This window comes from Sebastes umbrosus, chromosome 8, assembly GCF_015220745.1.
Source record: "Sebastes umbrosus isolate fSebUmb1 chromosome 8, fSebUmb1.pri, whole genome shotgun sequence".
Taxonomy (NCBI): Eukaryota; Metazoa; Chordata; class Actinopteri; order Perciformes; family Sebastidae; genus Sebastes; species Sebastes umbrosus.
Genome location: NC_051276.1, coordinates 25,271,873 through 25,296,006, shown reverse-complemented (window position 1 = coordinate 25,296,006; position 24,134 = coordinate 25,271,873). Strand labels below are relative to the sequence as shown.

Sequence of the window (24,134 nt, the reverse complement as noted above, 5' to 3'; positions counted from 1 at the left end):
CTGACCTGAAAACAGCACCGACTGTTGATATTAACCTTTACCTCGCCAGCGGCTCTGTAAAACTTGGCCACCTCTTAATGTGTGTCATGTTGCATAATCGGCTCTGCCAGCCAAAAGGGTGAGGCACTCCTGTGTCTGTGGTGTGTGAGACTCGCGAGTGTAAACACACACTGCAGGCCTGATGGGTAATGCATCAGTTAGAGTATCCTTTCAGAGCAAAAGCTGCCTTATTGGGATGACATTTCTAACTCTCCTGATGCTTCGCTGTCAGTCACTCCAGGCAACTTCGACGCCTCCGGCATGACTTCGCCTCGGGAGAAACGTTTACAATGCTGAGATTCATGAAGAGAGACAAAATGAGCAAATAAGATATGCTAATGTTTTGCTAAGAGCTACGTGTGTTCGGTGGCCTAAACTTTTGGCCTCGGTGACATAAAAGGGCATTCTGGACGTGCACAGCTCCTGACATATCTGGAGCTGCCGTGGAGAGAGGAAAAAAAAGCAAAGAAAATATCCTATTTGATTAGAAAAAGAAAGTGAGCCAGTGCCTCTTTGCAGCGAACTGTAGTCGGGCACAAGAGTTTTATTCACTAATAGTTCTTAATGTTCCCTGTTGACTTAGCCATGGCTTGTTGCAGAGGCTTGACCCCAGAGCTGTTTGGGTATATGGTTTGAGGTACAGGAGGGGAGGCACACCAAGATATGCAAAGCCAAGCTATTTCTTCCAAGTTTTCTCCTCAGCAAGCCGAGGTTTCAGTTCACGGTGTGTGCTGCCAGGGTGCTTTTATTGATATTTATGCGTCGAAACATTTTTAATCATGACCTATATAAACTTAAGAGGAGCCCACATTTTCTGTTGTCGTTACAGACGGACATTGAGAGCCATTCACCGGCGTGAGGTTTTATTTTAAGTTTGGATGCTTTGCCGCCTCCTCAAAGCCGTGTGTAAATGTTTGCTCTGTTTGGTGGAGCAGCACAAAAAGACAGAACTGAAATAAATTCTTATATTGTTTCTCAAAGTGCAGCCTTTTTCACCATTTCTCTGCCCTGCACTTTGACCAAAAACTCTCTTTAATTTCAATTCATTACCTGTCAACTTTTTCACTTTCTAATGTTTCGAAAACATACAACAAAATCTGTTTAAATTAGGGCTGTCAACGTTAACGCGTCCACGCAAATTCATTTTAACGCCACTAATTTCTTTAACGCAAATTGCGATATTTCGGTTGTAGCGAGCTCAGTTTTAAAGCTAGAGGATGCAAGAGGTACCAACTTCCAGACCTGTGAATGAAAATGGGTTCTATGGGTAATACTATAATACTATACAAGTCTCCCCTTTACAGACATGCCCACTTTATGACAATCACATGCAGTTTGGGGCAAGTCATAGTCAAGTCAGCACACTGACACCTTGACAGCTGTTGTTGCCTGTTGGGCTGCACTTTGCCATGTTATGATTTGAGCATATTTTTAATGCTAAATGCAGTACCTGTGAGGGTTTCTGGACAATATTTGTCACTGATTTGAGTTGTTATTTTATATCCAATAATAAATATATGCATACATTTGCATAAGGCAGCATATTTGCCCACTCCCATGTCGATAACAGTATTAAATATTTGACAAATGTGCGATTAATCACGATTAACTATGGACAATCATACGATTAATCACGATTAAATATTTTAATCCATTGACAGCCCTAGCTTAAATACATCTCAGGCTGAACTTCAAACACAGATATGCAAGGAAACTGAAATGTATTGAGGATATGGATAAGAACATTCATCATCATGTTAATCTACCGAAGTACATTTCTGAGATATTTTTGCAATCTTCTGTTTATTTTTGTTGAGCATTCTCAAAAATAGTTTTCTACTCGCCTCCCCTGCAAATCACAAGAAATTAACTTGTGTATTTTTTCCCCTTAAAGTTCCTTTAAAGGCTGGGGATGAAAATGGCAGGTAATGATGACGAAGGTTTGCTCACATTTTTGAAAGCAAACACACCTTTGAACAACACCGAGGGTGAAAGGTGGCAGTGTCCTGGCTGAATTCAGACCTTTTTTCAACGTAGCAGTACCTCAACTTTTTTTTTTTTTAAACGAAAGCACGTTCATACCGACCTCCTTAAGAAGTTTAGACTGAAAGAGACTGTTTTTGAAAAACTGGAGCCCTTCAGCTGAATCCCATATGTTTTTCTTGGCAGACGAGTGCTGTCTGCTTGGCCGGGGCTGATGTTGGGGATATTAAACTGATGGAACACAGGACTCTTGATCCCTTTTTTGAGGGTTGTGTTGAGGTACCAACTGGCTGAGCCTCTGTCAGACACCTGCCATTGTCTCCTCTGATATTTGATAACACCAAATACTGGGTGGCAAAACAATGTGCCATCAGAAACCTTCCTGCTGTAGAGCCAAACTTGAGATGCCAGAGAGGGTTTTTGAGAGTCTTGCGTAATGTGAAAGTATGTTTTTAAAGCCAGTTGTTGCACTCCTTTTTTTTTTTTTTTACACTAATTATGGGATAGTTGCCAAATAATCATCCACAAGGCATTTTATCTTGCAGAATTTCCCTCCCTGAGACATCGTTTCCAGCTGGAGATGTATTTTTCCTGATGTTTTTTGTTTGTGAAAGAGATTCCTGGTTGATGATTTTTAAGTAGTTTGGATCAGGGTGACGTGATGCATGAATACTGTACGCAGATAATCGCATGCATGCTTTGTTCCACACATCAGTTCACCTGAAGTTGACCTCGCTGATATTAAGAAGATTAAATTAAGTCTTTAGTCATTGGAAAAACAGACTGGTTTGAGGTTACGCAGAGTATCTCCTAGTTTACTGTCTGAAAGGGGCAGTAAGTCTTACATGACCTTATCGTTGTCACTGTTATGATTATTTTTATTATCCTATTAATCAGTTAGGCCTGTGGATCACAACCTTTTTGGTTTGTGATCTTTTAAAACAAAGCCACGTCTACTCAGGGCCGTCATTCAGGGACAGCTGTGGTTCAGCAGGTAAAGGGAGTCTTCCATTAATCAGAGGGTTGCTGGTTGGATTTCCGGCTCCTCTTGTCTACATGTCCAAGTGTCCTTGAGCAAGACACTCGCTTGCTCTGGTCAGGCCAGTGCCTTTGCATCGTATTGTAGCTCTGTCGCCATCGAATTGTGGATGGAAGGAAAAGTGTCTGCCCTTCTCACATGGTTCTGTGTAACAAACCATCTGATGGGTCAGGTTATCAAGAACCAGCTCTCTAAAGTAAAACCCAAAGCTTGAATATTCGTGGATCTCCAGGTTTCAGTTCTTCTCGTGTGGAGGAGGCTCATCATATTTCTTCTGGATGGATGGTTCACTTCATTTGTCACTTCCTGTGAGTGTCTTCGCTGTGAGGCGACAGCGCTAACCATAAGCCTGAAACAGTCACGCTGCACAGTTCCCTTATTCATAGATAATTACATTATGTTACTCCAGGTAAAATAACCACTCCAGTATGTCCTTCAACTACTCATCCAGCAACTGTCCGGATGTTTCTGTGTGAGAGACGGGAATTCATTCATTTCTTTCTTGTCTTTTTTCCTTTATTTGTTTGTTTGTGTGTAGCAGCAGCAGTTAACTAACACACAGTTATGAACCATATGATTCCATATTACTGATGCTAACCTTGTGCTATAAAAGCATTGACCTATTATTAATAATCCTGCTTTGTGGTCACATTTACAAGCAGCAGAGGAGCCTATAGATTAGACATTACATTTCTGACATTTGTAATTGATTAAGTCTTGTCTTCTCGTTGTGTGTACAGCAGTGGTGGAATGAAACAAAGTACATTTTACTCAAGTACTGTACATAAGTACAATTTTGAGGCAGTTTACTTGAGCATTTCCATTTTCTGCTACTTATTACTTATAATACATTTTGGAGACAAATCTTGAACTTTTTCATCCACTACATTTATTTTAAATCTTAAATTACTTTGCAGATTCAGATTATTTATATTAAATATAACTAAAACTAATAAATTAGGTTTTTATAGGTTAAGCTACCCACTAGTACTTTATATAACGTAAGTAAAATTAGCTCCACTTTTACCAGCTGCAACATTAAAGCAATGCACACATTAAAGCATCAATAATTATAATCCAAACATATATTATACATGATTCTGAAATGGACCATTCTGCATAATGAGTACTTTTACTTTGGTAAAGTATATTTTAATGTTAATGCATGACTTGTAACTACTATTTTTACACTGTAGTATTTCTACTTTTACTTAGGTAAAATATCTGAATACGTCTTCCACCACCGCTGTGCAGCAGTATAAGGCTGAAAAAAAAAAAAACATATATAGAAAAAATATTTTCACAAATAACCAAAGTGACCTGAAAATAACCTGCAGCACACGGTTATAGTCTCATGTCTTTTGTTCAGAAACTTTCCTGTGTTTCCTCCTAAAGGCCAAATACTATTACTGTGTATATATATACTATAACTGTATCATGGAGGCAAGGTTACTGTGGACAGTCTGCTGTGGCAGCTGTGATCCAACAATTACTGGCGACAGCATGTAACAAAATAAGGGCTCTAATGACATTTCCTCTAAATGTGTGGTCGGTATTATTCGACCCAGAGGTCTCACTTTCTGTTTAGAGCAACAATCTGCTTCAGTTACAGAATCCTTATATAAGGACTACTGAGCTAAAAATATCTAATATTTCTACACCAAAAACAACCACATAATAAGTGTGAAGTGTGTAACATTGCTGGCTGTGGTAGTCTGATTTTGATAATTCACCGTGAATCACTGGTTTCAGTTTTTCTTGCAGGTCAGACAGAATGTGTGTGTGTGTGTGTGTGCGTGTGTGTGTGTGTGTGTACCTTAATAACAAAAATAATTTGTTATTTATTACTAATTGTTGGATGTACTGCCATTCAGATTTTACTAGGCGTATTTGGACCCAATATTGTGTTTTATGCCCCGAGGCTTAAACTGAAAATCCTTCCAAATACAGTATATGCAGCCAAGTTGTTCCTGAATCACCAACAAAAAAAATGTATCTGAAACATGGGGCAGAGCAATGCCAAAGAAAGAGAAGGCACGCATTATCGATTATTTAACAACAGAGTTTTGTTTAAAGGGCCAGTGTGTAGCATTTCGGGGGATCTATTAGCAGAAATTGAATAAAATATTCATAACTATGTTTTTCATGTATGTGTATAATCACCTGAAACTAACACTGGTTTTAGTTAGCTTAGAATGAGCCGTTCATATCTACATAGGGAGCGGGTCCTCTTCTCAGAGTCCGCCATGTTGCTCCGCCATGTTTCTACAGTAGCCCAGAACGAACAAACCAAACACTGGCTCTAGAGAGAGGCTTTCACGTTTTTATCTTACCTGAAGGCCACCGTAGTTCTCCGACACGCTTATGAAACTGCACTAACGTGAGCTGCAGAGTGCGAAACCGTGACGCCTCCATCTGACTTTCGTTGCTCCTAAAGTAGTGTTATTATGGTAAGGATGGCCTCTGAGCGAGGTGAACGGCGTTACCGCGGTTTTGCAATTGGCGGCTCACATTACCGCAGTCTTGGAAAGGGAGGAGTGAGTGGAGGGGTACTCTGTTGGTTGCAATCTGCAACCACACCCCTAGATGCCACCACAAAAAAATAGGCCATGATGAAACAGCATGTTGAACCATTACTAACATGAATGAAGAAGAATGCAATGAATTCTTTTAGTGGCACTTGAAATTAATATTGTTCACCACAGATTAATACCTTGAGCTTCACCTGAATGCAGTTCCAGCTCATCCTGGCCCAGAAGAAGATACCATTTGCAATAAGTTGAAATTTGTTTCTTCCCCTTGTGTGTTTGAGAAAGAAGAAGGAAGAGAGTAATGCCTTTTTTATACAATGTCTCTGCTTAAAGGATAGATAAGAAATTAATTTCAGGACAGCTGTATCCAATTGCTTATGTCTCCATTCATTCAAAGTGGTGATAGGCTCACCACTTCCTTTGGGCGACGCAGATTACTGAAACGCCTTGCCCATTGAGGCGGGGGAGGATTTCTGTATTGTTAAGACACGGCGAGTATGTTTCAGCTAGATGTTCACATAATGAACTCTTCTCTTTTCAGTACTTCTTTTCCATCATAGTCAAGCTTAGATAAAAAAGCCTGGATGGAAACAATCTGTATTGACTGAATTGATTAGATCTTTGCTGTACTGGCCCAGTTTTCATTCCCAAGGGTTGCATGAAAAACTTTTTATTTAAATGGCATCATTCAGTGAAAGTGTTAGTTGTCGTCTTACACTCAGAAAGATCTTCGATATGGTTTAAACCATCATGAGTTGTGCGTCATGCTGTGGAGCAGCGTTTGATCAATGTTAAAATGTCAGCGCGGCGTCTCATTACATGCACTCTTGCATTTTAAAATTGGACTCCGGCTTACACTGTTTGCTTTTGCCATGTGTTAACAAGAAGGTGACATTTTTATCTCCTCAGATAGTTCATAAGATGCTCAGAATTAAACGTCACTCCTGGACGGATTTTCACAACTTTTACCCAATTATCCATCTGTCAGTTTGTTTGCACAGTCTCGCACCTCCCGCCGTCTGAAGAGGTGCTTTTAATAGGTCTGCGCTCTAATTGATGATGTATGTGAGAGTAGAGATTCAGATCTGGACTCTGTTCTGCCTCTCATTTTCTTCTGAAAGAAATGCTTCATCTTAAAGAGGACCTATTATGCTTTTGTGCTTTTTCCCTTAACTGTAGTGTTATATAGTTTTTGTTCATGTAAAAGATCTGCAAAGTTACACTGTCAAAAGTCCACGCCAAAGGGAGTTACTCTCCCCCACAGAAACACTGCTCCTGAACTGCCTAAGATAGGGCTGGGCGATATGGCCAGAATTTGACTATGACTTGCCCCAAACTGCATGTGATTATCATAAAGTGGGAATATCTGTAAAGGGAAGACTCCTGGGTACCTATAGAACTCATTTTCATTCACATATCTTGAGGTCAGAGGTCAAGGGACCCCTTTGAAAATGGGGTCAAATAACGCAAACAAATTTGCGTTAACTAACGCGTTAACTTTGATAGCCCTACTATTTTTGTATACTCCTGTGTGAATTAAATACTTGGCAAATGGAAAGTACCGAGTATTCTCTCATTTTAAGAACTTGAGTTTTAGGTTAAATTATAGAGATATATATTGTTTTGATGATATATATCGTCATATTGCCCAGACCTAGCTTGATGATCTTCCGTATTTCCTCCGTAATGTGGTGATGTCACCAAGTAAAACATTTGCATAATACCTGCCAAGCAGATAGTTTGGTACACCCTCAAACAAAGCTAGTTAGAGTGGAGCTGGAGCTGAGTCTGAAGAGTTTGGTTCAGTTGACCAATCACAACAGAGTGGGCCAGCTGACCAATCAGAGCAGACAGGAGCTCAAACAGAGTGTTTCAGACAGAGGATGAAAAGAGGTGCTGCAGCACAGCCAGTATGAGAAAAATAGAGCGTTTTTTTTTATATTAAAGCATGTAAACATGTTCTAGTAGAACCCCAAAATACAAGTATGCACCTGAAAATAAGCATAATAGGTCCTCTTTAAGTGATCCTAAATTGATGCGTGACCTTTTGAAGATTTTTACTGCCGTTTCTGATCGAGACGTTCAACCTTTACTTATTCCTTGCGTGCATGGAATCAGTCAATAAGAGACAGCTGGGTTGTATCCATGTCGGTTTAAATCAAAATATGCCTCCATATGCCTCTGCTGTCAACATGCCAGTGTTAAAGGTGAATTTGTTTAGCTGTGACTGAATCAAGGTTGGAGATGAGCTCAGAGTAAATAAGGGAAAGACGGGATGTGGTTATGGGTGCAATGCCAGGAACGATTCAGGCAGGATAATCCGCGGACCTTGTCTCCGAATACTAGTGTGTGTGTGAGGAAATGGTAATTGTTACATCGCTAAGCAAACTGCATTACAGCCTGACAACATATGCTGACATACAGAAGCTATATAATCTGTATCTGCGAGCGATGCCTGCAGGTTTACTGATAAATACACAACAATAAGCCGAGGAGGAAATCCCCCCTGCCAATATGTTTAAGTTAACAAGGCGACAAGAAAAATATGAATTTTAAAACCTTCCCTCACATGAACTTTTTTAATATTAAGTTTGGTTTATATTGTCTGTTATGCATTTATAACATCTAGCGAAGAGTTTTATGGCAGCTATTTGCCATTTTTTAAAAATCAGCCTGTCGTAGCTTTTGATACTTTAAGGTGAGACGCTACAGGCAAAAACATTGTTGTTCATGCACTGCCAATTTGCGATTTTGGGCTATTTTGCTTCCATAACAAGTCTTCTTTCAGACTAGTTGAAAGAAAACATCCAAAATACACATTTAGGTGTTTATTTTACTGCACTTTGTCTATTTGCGTCTGTAGATTTCTCCTAAAATTCACCCAAAGTTAGCATTAGATAATGCCTCATTTGCATATTTAAACTTAACATTTAAGAAAACTTGCAATACAAAACCTAATTGTCTCAATGTAAGTAGGCTTGGCACAGTAGTCGATGTTACCGGTGTTACCCGGTGTTCAGGCATAAACCAGCCCACCGCCCCCACCGTTGTTTTTTCTTTTTTTATAGGAATAAAACCCATTTTGTTTATTTTCATGACTCAGCGGCATGTTAATAATACATAGTCGGACAAGGGAAGCTACAAACTGAAAGTGAAAGTGTGTGCTCCATACAGAGTCTCAGCTCAGAGCAGCAGGAGTCAGATATCACACACACAGCACGAGAGAGAAAGAGTTGACAGATAAGACGGTGGCGGAGGATTTAGAAGTGTATTAACCGGTGGGGAAATTTCCTCACCGTCACATTCCTAAATGTACGTAATCAACTGGGGAAGTTTCATGGTGATATCTATTACTTTATAATGTTTAACCTATTCACCTGTAGTGTCTTCAAAATGTATGCAGTTTTACAATACATATCTTTTAAAGGCCGTTTTCTCAAAATATTTTTTTTCTCAGACTCTGAGCTAGAAATCTCCACTTCAGTAGCACTTACATACACAGTTTCATTTCTATCTATATTCTGAAGGTTTTTACAGAGGAGTTTGTTCATTTATCATTTATAGTCTGATTTATAGAACATTTTCTTCCTAAAAACCTGGTGAAAATGGATTTTTTAAATGTCTTTTGACAGTATTTTCTGATTTATGGAGTGATAAAAAGAGAAAGTCCCTCTGTAAAAACCTTTGACTCCAATATGTCAATAAAATAAACCAAGAATTTTGACCCTGGCTTTATCCAATGTTCAGATTTCTGTTCTGGACATTAATGCAAATTTGCTAAGATAATGCCTCATTTGCATATTTAAACATAACGTTTCAGAAAACTTTAATACAAAAACTAATTGTCTTAATTTAATTCATCAACTGGGGAAGTTTCATGGTGAAATCTACTAGTTAAAACTTTTGTATCTCTTTCGTATTCACATCACTGCAGGAGATGTTGTTGTATCTGATAAGGAAGACATGACAAAGATAACTGGATCTCTCTTCTTCTGTATTCATCACATCCATTCATATTCTGGTAACCTCTAGCTGTCATCAGAGCTGTCAAATGCAGATTTCATTTGAATATGAACAGAATGTCCCTAGAATTCAGATTTTCTTTCATTCTGTATCTATATCCTCTCCGCTGTGGGTTTCCTGGCAACAATCAAGGCTTTGTTGTGATTCAATTGCATGAACAACATGTGGCCGACATAGAAACCTTCAAGGGCTTTTCAGACGGTAAGCAACACTCCACCTGCGTACTCGCTTCGATGTGCGGGGGTCTGACTGCGTGATATTATGTGAAAAGACAGGCAGACAAGCGCTCCGCGAGTAAACCTCAGGCGCTCTATACGCGGTAACCATGGAAACGGCTTCTGTGCACTACTGTAGCCCTGCTGATACAACTGTGCGGTATCATATATACCAGTTGCTCCCCGAGCGCTTTACAGCAGCCCACTGCTCCCAAGGATGGGTTAAACGCAGAGGTCAAATTTCATGTATGTACCTGTATGTATGCGGCAAATACAATAAATACAATTCAATTATTATATACAATACAATAACACAATAACATTTATGTGTTATTACAATATAGTTTTGTGTGTTTCCTCTCACATATTGCCTCATTTATTACACAGGTACAGTGGGGTCACATTTTCTGCTGTCAGAAATGGTGACTTCATGTGTTGTTGGCTTTCTGCGGTCACAGATTACGATGGTCACAGATTTCGTTGTAACACCGGGCCTAGACGCTCCCAAGCTACCTAGCTAACTGGCCAGCCAGCTGTCTCCAGCTATGTCCATTCACTTACCGGCGAGCTGCAACCACACACTTTACGGCCCCATTGGAGTGTGTTCTGTTGTCATCATAACAATTAACAACAATCTTTAGTACCAATCAAAATCACAACAGCAAACCGTTCAATTACACTCCTACTCCTATTTTAATTATATGGTATTTTCCTCATGGGAACATCCATGATGAGCAATGCTGCCAAGTGGTTTTTCGGTTTGAATACTTTGGCGAGGAGGAGTAAACCTGGTTATGTTGCCAGAAGACACCTGGTCTCCTTAAGCTGGAACAAATCAGACTGGCATTATTGCCACATTATGATGTCACAAAGTGGCAATATGCAGCACTAACGGTTAGGTTGACCATGTCTTTTCCCTGCAGCACAGGTCAGAGGTCATTTTGGTTGCCAAAACTTTTAATTTCATTTTACTAGCAGGCTGTTCATCTATGAGCAGCACACATCGGGACATGAATATTCTGTTTAAAGTTACATGCAAACCTGAGTTATGAACTTAAATTGGAGTCCAGCCAGTAGTGCGTGTAAACAGGAGGAGCGATGGGGGGGGGGGATTGCTGGGTTGACTGGGGACTATGGGAGTTGGAAACGAGTTCAGTGTGCGTGTTGGTTGCAAAGCACCATATGTGCTCCGTCCAACAGAGTGTTAGTGGAGAGGCCAGAGCGAGGTGCAGCAGTGGAGGCTGGACCGACCGGCTGACTGAGAGCTGGAACGAATTCCTCTGGAGCTCTGTGAGAGGTGGCTCTGTCTGCGCACAGGTGCACAGTAGCAGCTTTTTTTTTTTTTATTCCTGCCTGCCAAAGCAACTCGCTCTCTAAAGGACGAACGTTACTGTTGAACATGAATTCATTCAATGTTCCTCCTGTCTCACTGGATGTCGTTGGTGTTTTGCAGCAAAGTGTTTTGACTTTTTGAGCATCGCGCGGCCCAGATGAGCAGATCACACGTATTTGCATTTTACATTAGTGTCCTCAATGAATCATAACATCACACGAGGCCGAGGCTTCATTAGCATATTGACATCATTAACATTTTTAGCAGTTTAACACATTTGTAGGGATGATGCACTAATTACAGAAATGCTTTAGCAAAGTGCAGTGCAGGTCACTTATCATACTAACGCGTGTGTTTTGATGCAGCTGACACCTGCCTCAGCACAACACTTGGATTTGAGAACATTCAGTTTGCTTGTACATCATCGTGTTAGCTGGACAGTGTGACCTTTTTATATATCCGCCATAAACTACGGGCATGACTGGCTTCTTATTGCAAGAAATCTGAAGGCGGCAGGTAGCCATCACAAAGCAATTTCATTCCAATGTGTCGCTAATGATGTGGAGCTTTCTGATCGCCGCCTGCAGCTGTCGGGTAACCAGCTGATGATTGCAAACTGATTTTAAGTTACACGAAAAGAATCAAAACAACATGAAACAATGTCACACTGAAGGACCTAAATACATTAAAGCCTGCAATTAGTACGTAGAAACATTCTCTATTGAATAAATTACTAAATATTACATTAGCACATCTGTCTTTTCATATATTTTATGCATCTGTTTGTGGTGTCAGTATGTTGTCGTCTGTCTTTATGTGTACACATCAGTCTACACAAATGAATGGCATAGATTTAATTTTCACCAAATGTTAAAGAAGATGTCCTTGCTGCATGAATTTACATAAAGAAAAACAGCTCAATGAAAATCATGATCTTGATTTGTGACCTTTTTTAGCATGATTTTTGATGTTTAATAGATAATAGTTGATTATGGTATAGGGCATTAAAAAGTATAAAGTAACGGTCACTTGCTTCGTAGTCTTTCCTCTCAGTAGAGAAGCATTTGCTGTACGAGTAGCTTAATTCCACGCACTCACTTATCTGGTGTTGTGTTGCAGGCTGGGATGATCCGCACCGACTCCGACGAGTACTTCATTGAGCCGCTGGAGCGAGGCACTCAAGAGCTGGAGGACCAGGGCCGGGTCCACGTGGTTTACCGCAGGTCGGCTCTGCTGCAGAACCCCTCCGACATCTCTGTGGACTACCAGCTACAAGGTAAGACGCACAACCACAGAGTTTTACTGCTACTGGGACTGGTACTGCTACTACTGCTGCTACTATTTCTATGACACTACTTTTTCATACTCAGTCAGTTTATAATAGGGTTAGGGTTAGGGTTACTTTCTGGTTTGGTTTAATCTTGCAGATGAAGTGAGGAGCTATATTTAGGGTTCTATAGTCAAAATTAGTCTGATTGTATAGAATATGAGAAAATGATCCTACTTCTCACTTGATTTATTACCTCAGTAAACATTGTAAACATGAGTTGATGGTCTCAATCTCTAGTTTCAAGTCTTCTTCAATACAGCATGATGTTCATTTAGTAAATTATGGTCCCATTTAGAGTTAAATAGACCATAAAGCAGGGTACGCTTTAGGGCGTGGCTACCTTGTGATTGACAGGTCGCTACCACGGCGTTGTCCGGTCTGGGAGTTGTCCATGTTTTTGTCTTACAACTTTAACCCTTTCACAGTATGTTTTCATTTCATGAAAGTTAATTGCAACATTTTGGTCGCCTAAATAATGTCTTATTCAGTGTACGGTTGTACTTAGCTCCACCCTCTCGTGTCACATCCGGTTGCAAAAAACCAAGATAGCAATGGCCAAAATGCCAAACTCGAAGCTTCAAAACGGCAGTCCACAAACCAATGGGTGATGTCACGGTGACTACATCCACTTCTTACAGTATATACAGTGTATGTGATGACCTGACTTGGGAAATCCTCAACTTAAAAGACCACTTATTAGCTTTCTTGAAGCTTTCAGCTACATCTCATGGTCTTCATCAGCAAATAGGACTGATTCGTCGTTCCAAACTTGAAAACTGACCCAGTTCCATTTGTTAATGAAGACTGTGAGATGCAGCTCAGAAAAAGCCAGTAAGTGGATCTTTGAATTGAATTTTTTACGTCATACAAATTACTGCTTTTATTACTACTGCTGCTTTTGCTACTATTATTATTACTGCTAACAGCTGTCACTGCTTGCTCTAAATACCCTGCTTGCCCTATATTTATACCAAACAAATGTCACTGCTGACGGAAACATGTATAGTAATGCGTCACATCCACTGTGAAGGAGATCTGTGCCCAGAAAAGACTGTGAATCACGTTGTGTTTAGGAACGGCAAATGTTAGAGCTCTCATGAGTCACTCGTTTATCAATAAGGAGTCATGAAAATGGAACTATATTCACATTAAAGGTCACTTATTATTGCTTTTCTTTCAGTTTGAATGTGACAGTAAACATTTCAATGACGTAAAATACGAAGACTCAAATCTGTTGGTACATGGCTGTGTCGCGGTCCATCTGTGTTGTAAACAGAGCTGAAATACTGGTTTTGAGTCAGACGGGCCGTATCATCACGTGCATGGTGTGCATATGTGCGGTAGTATGATGCCTGTAGTAATATCTGAACTTTGTCACAGCAGCTTCTGACAGACTCACTAAGTGTTGCATGTCCTTTTTTAAAGTCATCTGCCAGTGGAGAGATTTGCCCTGATTGCTGTATTTGGAAACCTTTTTCACGTCATTTCAGTAGTAAAGAAAAAATGGAGCCGCAGAAACCGTTCTCAGGCAATCAGCTGCTCAATTTATAATTCAGAAAATTAATTTTTTTCCTCCAAGGGCTGGCACTCAAGCTGTGAAAATTACCACATGAATATTTATTCGCCTGGCAGTTTCATGCAATCCTTAGGCGATTTTTGTGTTGATGATGGCAGTAGTTGTAATCACATGTTGTATGTGTCAGAATTCATGAATAGATATTGGGGATAAAAAAGGATTCGTGGTTCATATCTCAAAATAGCTCCAAAGCTTTGAGGAGCAGCTGTCTGTGCTCATTTATGGAAGCGCAAAGGGTTCAATATTGAATAAATTAAAAAGACATAATGAGGTAAATAATCATATGAATAAATTGTTTAAAATTAGGGCTGTCAAAGTTAATGTGATAATAACGCGTTAACGCAAATTCATATTAACGCCACTAATTTCTTTAACGCATTAACGCAATTGATCCTTCAGAGGTTGTAGCGGGCTTAGTTTTTAAATGTTTTCTTGGCTTATATTTGTTTACATGTTGGCATATTGGCACCATTAAAAGTATGCCAAATTAGCTCTTCCTAGTGTCTGTTTACAGTGTACCCATGGATGTTCAGACAGCTAGCACTGGAGTACTTTGATACTGAAAAAAACTTAAAAATGTGATGATTATCATGCAAGTTCTGGAGTTACAGTATATGGAGCGTCTTTTTTCCACGATTTCTAAGCAGATTAATTTCCGTTTATTCCAGAGATAAGATCTCCTCAGGAAGTGTATGAATCATGCTGAAACATAAGATATGTGATGTGCGATTTTTAACTCCTGTTCACCTCATGCAGTATATTTGCCTCACGTCTCTCCCTCCATGCCGCCCCTTCAACTCTCCCAGGCTTTCGAATTACAGACCATATACTATAACTTCCTGATGGTTAAAATGCTGTCCAGAACGATGAGTTAAATTACAGAGGAGCACAGTGAATATATTCGTATTTCATTCCCCACCTCCCCCTGTAATATTAATCCCATGCGAATGGGGCTTAAGTTAGTTTAGCATTACTTAAAGTGATGTGGCGATGTGGGACTTTGAGGCTCTACGTCTGCGTTGAAACAGACAGGGTTCTGCTCCTCCTCCTTTAATAAAACATGCCTGACTCTATATGAAAGTGCTGATAAGCCTCAGAGCTTCTCAGATTTTCAGAACATTTATTTCTCTAAAACACCAAGAAAAGATGAGGGAGAATTTCTCTTAGAGTTAGCAGTATGCTACATAACCAGAAGTCTCTCTCATAATTCACACAAGGTATCACAGGGCTAGGAATAAAGGTGGATAAATGAATCGTAATGATACCTAATAAGATCCAGTTATCATTAAAATCAAATAACATTTCATAATAAGTGAAGTTGTATTAATTTCCTCAATTGCTTATATATTTTACACAATGTATTCATATGATGATTTATTTCATTATGTCTTTTTTAAATTTTGAATATCGAACAGCAGAGGTGGGGGACCTGAGTCACAAGACATGACTCGAGACAGACCCGAGTCGCAAATTTAAAGACTTGAGGCTTGCTTGACTAACATTGATAAAAGACTCCACATGACTTTGACTTGGCATTCACGACTTGAAACTTGACTTAGACTTGAGACTGATGACTCGAAAGGACTTGACTTATTATTTATTAAATATTTGTATTTTTCTAGATATATACAAGTTACGTTTTGTTTTTGAAACATGATTGGGTGATTTCTAGTACAATGCGTGCAAACCTGGCAACTTACTAGGACGCGGCAGACAAGCAGAGGCCAGCGCACGAGCCAGCTATCATAGAGGAGACTAGTCCAGACTCTGTCACAGACACCAACACGTACGCACACAGCGAGAAGAGGAACCACGGCTGTCAGTTACAATGGCATCCCGAAGCGGGGGATTTTACATTTCCCAGTAAAACGTACCGCGGAAGATACAAAGACAAAGATGAGGACAAAGTCTCCGTGTGTGTCTCTCTCTCTCTCGTGCCCCCAAATGTCAGCTAATCTATATTTTAATTCATATTTAATCATTTCCTTGGTGTTTTAGTTATGCCATGCCTTACTTTTAATTATGGAAATAATTGTATTGTAGAAAAAGAGTCATTTTTGTAATTTGGGCAGTCAGCATTTACTGCAGGATGGGTTAAATTGAGGTAGATCATCAGTATTTCATATGACTTGACTTGACTTATAGCAGGGACTCGACTTGACTTGCTTGATTCTCACCACAGTAACTTGGTACTTGCTTGAGACTTGAAGGTTAAGACTTGAGACTTGCACATGTGTGACTTACTACCAGCTCTGTCAAACACTTTGGGGTTCCATACATACTAGGGCTATCCCGAATACCATTTTTTTGGGATACGAAGCTTTGGTGAGGAATATTCAAAGGTATTCGAAGCATTGCGGAGCAGTGCAGCGCAGCAGGCTGACATGTTCTTCTGTCTGTCTGTCTCCATCTCCCCCTTTTCAGTGCCACTGCTGTACACACGCACACCTCTACACACAACAAACAGCAATATCCGTCTGAGAATAACTAATGATAATTAATGTTGAATATGAATAATAAATAATGATGTGGGATTATTCCTTATTTCATGGGCTATTTGGGGATTTATGCTTTATCATTACATACTGTAGTACGAAGTATTCAAATACTGATTTGGAGGTCGAATACCATGGCAACGGTCGAAGCTTTGGAAGCCCTAAAACGTACACGGTATTCCTTCATCGAATAAATATTTTCACATTAGGAAACACTTGTTAAACTATAAGCGTTTGAAATGTCTCGCTCGTTTGAATGTGAAGTGTTGGCTCTGTTTGATGTTTATGATCATTTCACTGGGGATGCGAGCTCATTGATCAACAAGATACGCCAGGAATCCAACAGGGAGGAATAAGTAAGATGCTGGTGGAAATGAACACAAAATGTTGTGACAAGTAGCAACCGACAATCTAGTGCTCTGAGAGGCTTTTGCATTTGAATTATTAATGGAAAACAAGATTCTGTTTGAAGCTGCTGATTGCATAGATTGTTGGTTGTTGGTGTGTGCAGCATGTTGTCATCAGATTCTGTGAACTATGTGAATTATTTCAACAGCCGCAAGCTGCGTGTGACGGGCAGGGGATGAGCTAATTAGTCAGAACGTATGGTCACGTAAGTCCATACATTAAGGAACCAGATGTTTCATCTTGTTAGAGAAAGATGGACTCCCCGCTGTTCTTCTTCTCTCATGTCTTTGACGTAAAGCACCACAGAACAGCCAGGCGTGGTAAAAAAGTATACACTGATAAACAACACACTCATGTGCCGATGTGACTCTTAAAGATTAATTGCTGTCACTTTTTCACTCCGTTGAGGCCTACAACACAATATACTGTCAGGGGAACATCAAGTTTCCCTTCCTGCTGATTTATGTTCTGCTGCAGCAACATTTCCTCAGAAAATCAATTCCACTCAACACCTGATATGTGTTTACAGCCGTTACATGGTTAGCACAGATATGTGCTGCTTAGGTAACCTGACCACTCTTATTTCTTTATAGCAGACCGTTGCTATGTGTAACAGACCGTTGCTATGGACGCAGTTCTGTTGTTGGACTCTGGCGGACCGTTTTTGTGTCAAATTATGATTTTTCTTAAATAAGTAGTCGTGCAATAAGCAGGATCATGTACAGCAAGCCGGTCATTGTTGTGAAAGAAACTCCTTCAGGGAGATGAGAGACCGCGTTGGGTCTCTGCAGCATACGTTTAGGCCGTTATTTAGCCTCCTTCACGACGGTCTAGTATGACAGGATTGGTACCAATGGATTCCTTAGGTTTTCTAGTTTCATATGATGCCAGTATCTTCACTCTTCACTTTAAAACTGAGCCCACGACCACCTAAAAATCTCAAGTTGCGTTAAAGCATTAAATAAATTAGTGGCTTTAAAATGAATTTGCGTTAACAAGTTATTATCGCGTTAACTTTGACAGCCCTAGTAGTAATTGATCATTTTGATGCTTTTATTCAGCTAAAACCTGGCACCACTATTTTGTCAATTTTGTAATGCTTCCTAACAGACACAGAGAGGCGATGAAGGTGGGGAGTGCAACTGCCCAGACCCACTTCTTGACACATTGGCTGCTCCCCATTTGACCATGATGGCTTGCCGCTCGTTACCTAGCAGTAAAGGCAGAGGGACCAGTTTAAATGGAGTGCAGGTGACATATGAGGTGGCAGGTGTGACATTAATCAAGCAGCAGCAGGTAGCGGAGATGTTGTTTCACAGCTTTAGTGCAGCAACTTTTCCATTGGGAGTCAGCCACCACAAGCCATGTGAAATATGTGTTTATCAGAAACGGCACACACTTGGCTTAAACTGTGCCGGTCTGTCCTGGTCAGGTTTTGGAGGGCACCCATTAGCATCTCCAGAGAGGTATAGAGGGTGAAGTGGGAATTATGTTAGGCAACCATGATTTGCTTCAGGTTTGGGCATGAATGGATGGATAGATACTTTATTTATCCCCAGGGGGAAATGTCACAGCAGCAGTACACGTTACAACAGAACCCTGTTGTAAAACTGTTCAGTTTCAGTTTATTCTCAACACAGTTAAGACACAAGTAAAATCATAAGACATAATGGAGATATGTGAAATGGGACTCCCTGATAAGCTATCTGACGCTTGAGAATAGGGGCCCAGAATCCTGTTAATGCATGCAACATTAGTTTATTTATGTAAAATGTCCAGATCCTAGGTACATTTTGATGAAATCTGCTGCAGTGTTTCGTTCCTGATTGCAATGATGTTGCATTCTGAAAAATGCTGCAGCTCTGATTTGTGCGTCTGGCTGGCTTCATCACCGTAGCAATCGCTGCTGAGGCTCAAATCATTGTCGTTAGAGCAATTCCCCATGTCAAACTGAGAGAAATCTCAGAAATAAACCTTGTTTTTTAACCAAATGCAATAGTAAGCTTATAGTGTTGTTAAATATTCAAGGAGTGTTTAGCATTTAGGGGGATCTATTGGCAGAAATGGAATATAACATCATTAAGTATGTTTTCTCTAGTGTATAATCACCTGAAAATAAGAGTCGTTGTGCTTTCTTTACCTTACAATGACCCGTTTATATCTACATACGGAGCGGGTCCTCATCACAGAGTCTGCCATGTTTCTACAGTAGCCCAGAACAGACAAACCAAACACTGGCTCGAGATAGGGATATTCACATTTTCATGTTTTCACGTCAGCCACCGTAGTTCTCCTACACACTTTTTCCGTACTGACATTACCTTGTTTACGTATGTGTTTTACTTAGTGTACGTACTTATTTTAAGCCCACAAATGACGTTTTCCCTTCACCTAACCAAGTGGTTTTGTTGCCTGAACCGACTGTAAGTGAGTGGCTTTGTTCCCCCCTGCTGGTACTGCACGTTCATACAGGTGTGTAACATTCACGTCTCTGCGAGGCAAAACATGACACTGACACGCTGTCCTCTGGTGGACAGACGGGTCTATTACAGGCTTTGGCATGATACGGGGTTGCACCGCTAGATGCCACCAAATCCTACACACTGCACCTTTAAGAAACATTGAGGTCGTTGAGGTAGATGTAAATTTATAATGAGGAAAATACTTCTATTACTGACTTTGCTGCTCTTTTTACATCATGTCATGTCATGATTTGTTGTGGAGCCAGAGCTGGCAGGGGAGTGAATGTTTTGGTAGATGGCAGAGCCATAACAGGGTTTCTTTAGTCTGTTTTTCTACCTTTCAAATGTTGTTTTCAAAATGTTACACAGAGAGTTTTTTTATGATATTCCTGATTGTCCATATTGTGAGGCTGGAGGAATGTGTTTGAGTCAGGTTTTGTGTTGTAGGGTTTCAGTCTTGAACATGAATATAGACATTTTCAATACTCCCTCAACATTTTAAGGCAACCTGTTGCTTCCAAGTGCAGCTTGACCTTCAGGGATATTACAGGAGATCTTACATTAACCAATCTAACAAACTAGTAAAAAACAATAGCAGCCTTCTTCTCCCTCCCTCTAATAAAGGGTTAACATCGATCGTGGTAGGTGCTGTGGAACATTGTTTGCACTGTGCAGCCGTGCTCTTCTCTCGTGATATTTTGGTGTTGATTGGAAGTCATACCATGAACCAATTTGTCATGTCCTGTGACTCGAGGATTGGTTTTTCCAGACACCCTCTGGCTGATGACACTGGAGGAGCCCCTTATATAACAAGCGTTGCTGTGATGCCTCCTGAGCAATGCACATCCCGCCTTTTGAGGAGCTGCTCAGTGGGGGAAATTGGCCGAGCAGGTGTACTGGGCAGCTGTCAGGTGGGTTATTTTTGTAGACTTGAAGGGCCTTTTCCTAAACCTTTATTTCATCTAACAGTTCACCTGACTTTTGTAGAAAAGTCTTTAAAGAATTGGATGCTTGACTTAAAAACACATTTGTACAGACTTCATCTTTAGTATTGATCTTGCTGTAGACAAGGCAGCCTTTGATATTGTTGAATTTAAGGTCAGTGATATTGGATAGTTTCTGTGAACTTACACTCACACCTGCAGGCAGTGTTAGAGAAGTCAACTACTTTTAAAGGGCTTAACAGGAGCAGAGAGGAGACCGGAGGCTCAGAACGTGTTGCTGTTGCTTACAATCCTCCTGATCTCAGTAGTGTGTGTTTGTGTGTGTGTTTGTGTGTGTGTGTGTGTGTGTGGTCAAGGCGCTGTGTTTGTTTCAGCACCTCTTATTTCCTGTTGAGGCCTGAGAGTCAGATGAAGAGCAGCTGGTGTTTAGTGAAAACACTTCTTTTAAGGACTTTTTGTCCATGTTGGCTTAAAAGTCGAGATTGAAACATAGTTCTTGAACTTGGAAACTGCAGTTGGCAAAACAATCTCGACTGCTGTTTGTCTCCAAGGTCAAGAACGAACTCTCAATCTCAACTTCCTTGTAGTATTTTAAACAGCTGTGCAGTGTTTTGGCATTTGACAAACTCAAACTCTTAGATACAACAAACACCTATCAACACATTTTTTGTCAATACAAGGGGGAGTTGGTGTTCCAGTTCATCCCACAGGTGTTGGATGGGTTGAGGTCAGGGCTTTGTGCAGGTCAATCAAGGGGCTCTTTGTATTTCTCGATTTTTTGCCTCCTCGTCTCCTCACTCCTTGAAGTGGGCCGTTACTCACCGCTCACAAGCTGCAGGTACTATTCTCTGCCCTCTACATATCAGGTTCTCTGGAAGATTCATAACGGTGATTTATGACGGCGCAGCACCAGTGTTTTGAACCGCACCTCATAAACGGTATGAACATAAAAACTACGTAGAGAGCATCTGGACAAGCCGCCGTACGGCACAGGGGAGGGGGGTTAGAACGAGGGTGCTGTCATTTATCAATAAAATGTTCACATACGTTTTGGAAAAAAAAAATTAGTGAACTGTTTTTGTCAACAAATATAATTAATGAAACATTATTTAAACGTTTTCTGAATCAGCTCTTTTGATTTATAGAATGTGATTTTAAAGGGCAAACATTTCTAGAAGAATTAAATGTTCAGACGAAGGCTGTGATGAATAATAAAGAAAGAAAAAAACCTTCAAATGTTCTTGGGGACAACCCCCAAACAGAATATTGTATCTCCAAGTATCTTTTATTCACTGTATAAATTCAGAATGTGTCTCTGTATAATATGTAGGAACATCCTGACTGGGACTCTGCTCCTAAAACCTGAATGAATAGCTCACACACCTCAGCTCTGTATGTATACCTGCCTGTCTGGCTAGCTGCTGTTGATTCCAGCCTATAGACATCCTATAATATATTATAGAGCGACACTACAAATAACACAGGAAAGCACTTCAACTATTAACACCATGGGTAAATCTACAAACACACCACCTTAACCCTATAATGTTCCAGTTGAAGTAGTATTGGAGTATTATAGGCCAACTATAGAAGATGCATAGCCCGAGTATAATAATATAGCAATAAAACCACAGCTGATTATGACTGACACAGTACAACATGCTTAAAGAAATAATGAATAAATGGGAATAGGAATATGAGATTCTTTTCGGCACCCGTGACGTATAAAAGAAGCGTGACAATGGACAGATGATGCAGCTGTGCCACAAGTCATATTTAATTGTCATCGCTTTAAAATGACGGCTCCGAGGCAAGGAGGTCTCACTTTTGTTAAACACCTCTCTGCTCGCGTGTCTTTGTCATCTCCTACGCTCGCATCTCCCGAGGGCGGAACTAAGACGTGAGGAGAGGAGGCGAGAAAAAGAATCGAGGATTTACAAACTGGGAAATGAGAAAGGCCTAAGTTCTTCCACGCCGATCTGGGAAAACCATTTCTTTATGGACCTGGCTTTGTGCTTTGGAGCACAGTCATATAGAAACAAGAAAAGGGTCTACAAGACCGTAGGGCTGGTGGATGTCCACATACATTTTTCAGCATGGTTTTTGGTTGACTTTTGCTTTCAGCTGATGGTTAGGGAGTATTCTCTACTCGACTGTGGGAATTGTGCCTGTTGCAGCCTCTCCTATAACAAAAGATTATCCCGCTGTTTGTGGAACAAGATTCTGAATAAATAATTCTCAACGTCTTTGCTTAATTTCTCAGTTTTAACAATTCAGTTGGCAGAAACGGGATTCTGCTGACGCTCCTGCAAGTAAAACAGCCGCGAGCATTTTCTGTTTTCCTATCAAACAAATTTCTGTGATATGAGATGCCAAAGAAAGCAAACAGAAGCGAGAGGATTACAGTTGGAAAGGTGCTAGTAATCATCCAGCACATTGTTTCTTTACAGAGCTCCACTGGATCAACAGTTTGATTCATGGAAGAGATTTTTATCTGAAAGGGTCTCTTACAGATTAAAATGTTGTTTAGGTTTGACAGTGAAGAAATGTATCATAAAATCTTCTCAATCAATTGTTTATCTTCTGGCATTTTTAAGAAGTTGACAAGCAATATAACTCCATTAAATGGTGCTTACTTTTACATTATATTGTGAAAGTTAGACTGCCGTATACCACACAATGAAAATATTAAGTAACTCGACTTGGATTTGAGATTTGGGTCTCGTGAACAAGCTTTATTTATTTTTATTAATGAAAATTGTCTGACGAGCTGAATGTCATTCCCTCCCTTATTATGATGCGCAACCTTGCGAATCTGGCCACACGTGACTAGAAGCTAACACGCCACCTAACGTCATTAGATTGCCGTTTGCTGAATATTTTGAAAAGATGAGTGTTTGTTTGCTTGCTGGCTTTGCCTCTTCTGTTTTCTTTTTCCTTTCTCCTCCTTCTTTTCTCTCTCTCACTCTCTCCTTTTATTTTATTTGGTAAATAGTGTAACAATTGAAGTAGTTCCCTATTCTGTATAAACATCTAGAGTTTTGCACAAATGCGTCTGATGAAAAATATTTGAAACATAAAATGGAATAAAATACCCAACAATAATATTAGATAAAAACAATAATAATTATGTGATAAAACCGTTAAAACGTGTGCCATTAATAGCTACTAAATGGACCTTGTGGTGCGATAGTTTGCTCAACCAAAGGAATTGAATGTGTGTAGATTACTGCAAAATGAAACCACATTGCAGACTTTCTGATTCTGAGATCACACAAACCTCATACTGATACAGATCAATCCTGGACTGCATCCATCCTGACAAAAAAAACTCCTGTGAACGCTGTCTTTCCTCCTCTCAGTGTGAATACTCCTGATTTTCCCCCAACAGCTCAAAGGGACACTCAAACAAAAGAAAAGAGATGCTCACTGTGAGCTTTTCTGGAGCCAAAATGACTCAGGTACAAATAAATGGAAAACGTGCCTGGAATCATGAAGTGAATGGGAGTGTGATTACGTTGGTGATAAATTGGCACGTCTGCCTGGTTATTGTTGCCCCACCACTTTCTCATTCTGGTGGAAGAGAAGAAGTCTCTGGGGTCACAAACCTCAATGTGTTTGGAAAAAGCCAGTTTTAATAGATCAATCAATTCTTCTGGGTTCTTGAAGAGAGAGAAAGCTCAGTTGTAAGTGCTCATCCAGCCGGGAGTTGACTTTACCCTGTTGTTATCTATCTACAGACATTGGTACACCTTT

At 40.2% G+C, this 24,134-nt stretch overlaps 1 protein-coding gene across 2 annotated transcripts in view; it reads left to right on the top strand.

Annotated features, from left to right (window-relative positions):
- adamts3 (ADAM metallopeptidase with thrombospondin type 1 motif, 3) overlaps window positions 1–24,134 on the top strand; it is a 170,432-nt gene that overhangs the window by 18,990 nt on the left and 127,308 nt on the right. The window contains exons 1-2 of one of the 2 annotated variants that reach the window (XM_037776857.1): window positions 10,755–11,147; window positions 12,283–12,439. In XM_037776857.1, coding sequence (XP_037632785.1) covers window positions 10,929–11,147; window positions 12,283–12,439 — 376 coding nt within the window. In that variant the 5' untranslated portion in view covers window positions 10,755–10,928. Of the gene's footprint in view, window positions 1–10,754; window positions 11,148–12,282; window positions 12,440–24,134 lie in introns of those variants that run through there. The other variant, XM_037776856.1, reaches the window with a different exon arrangement.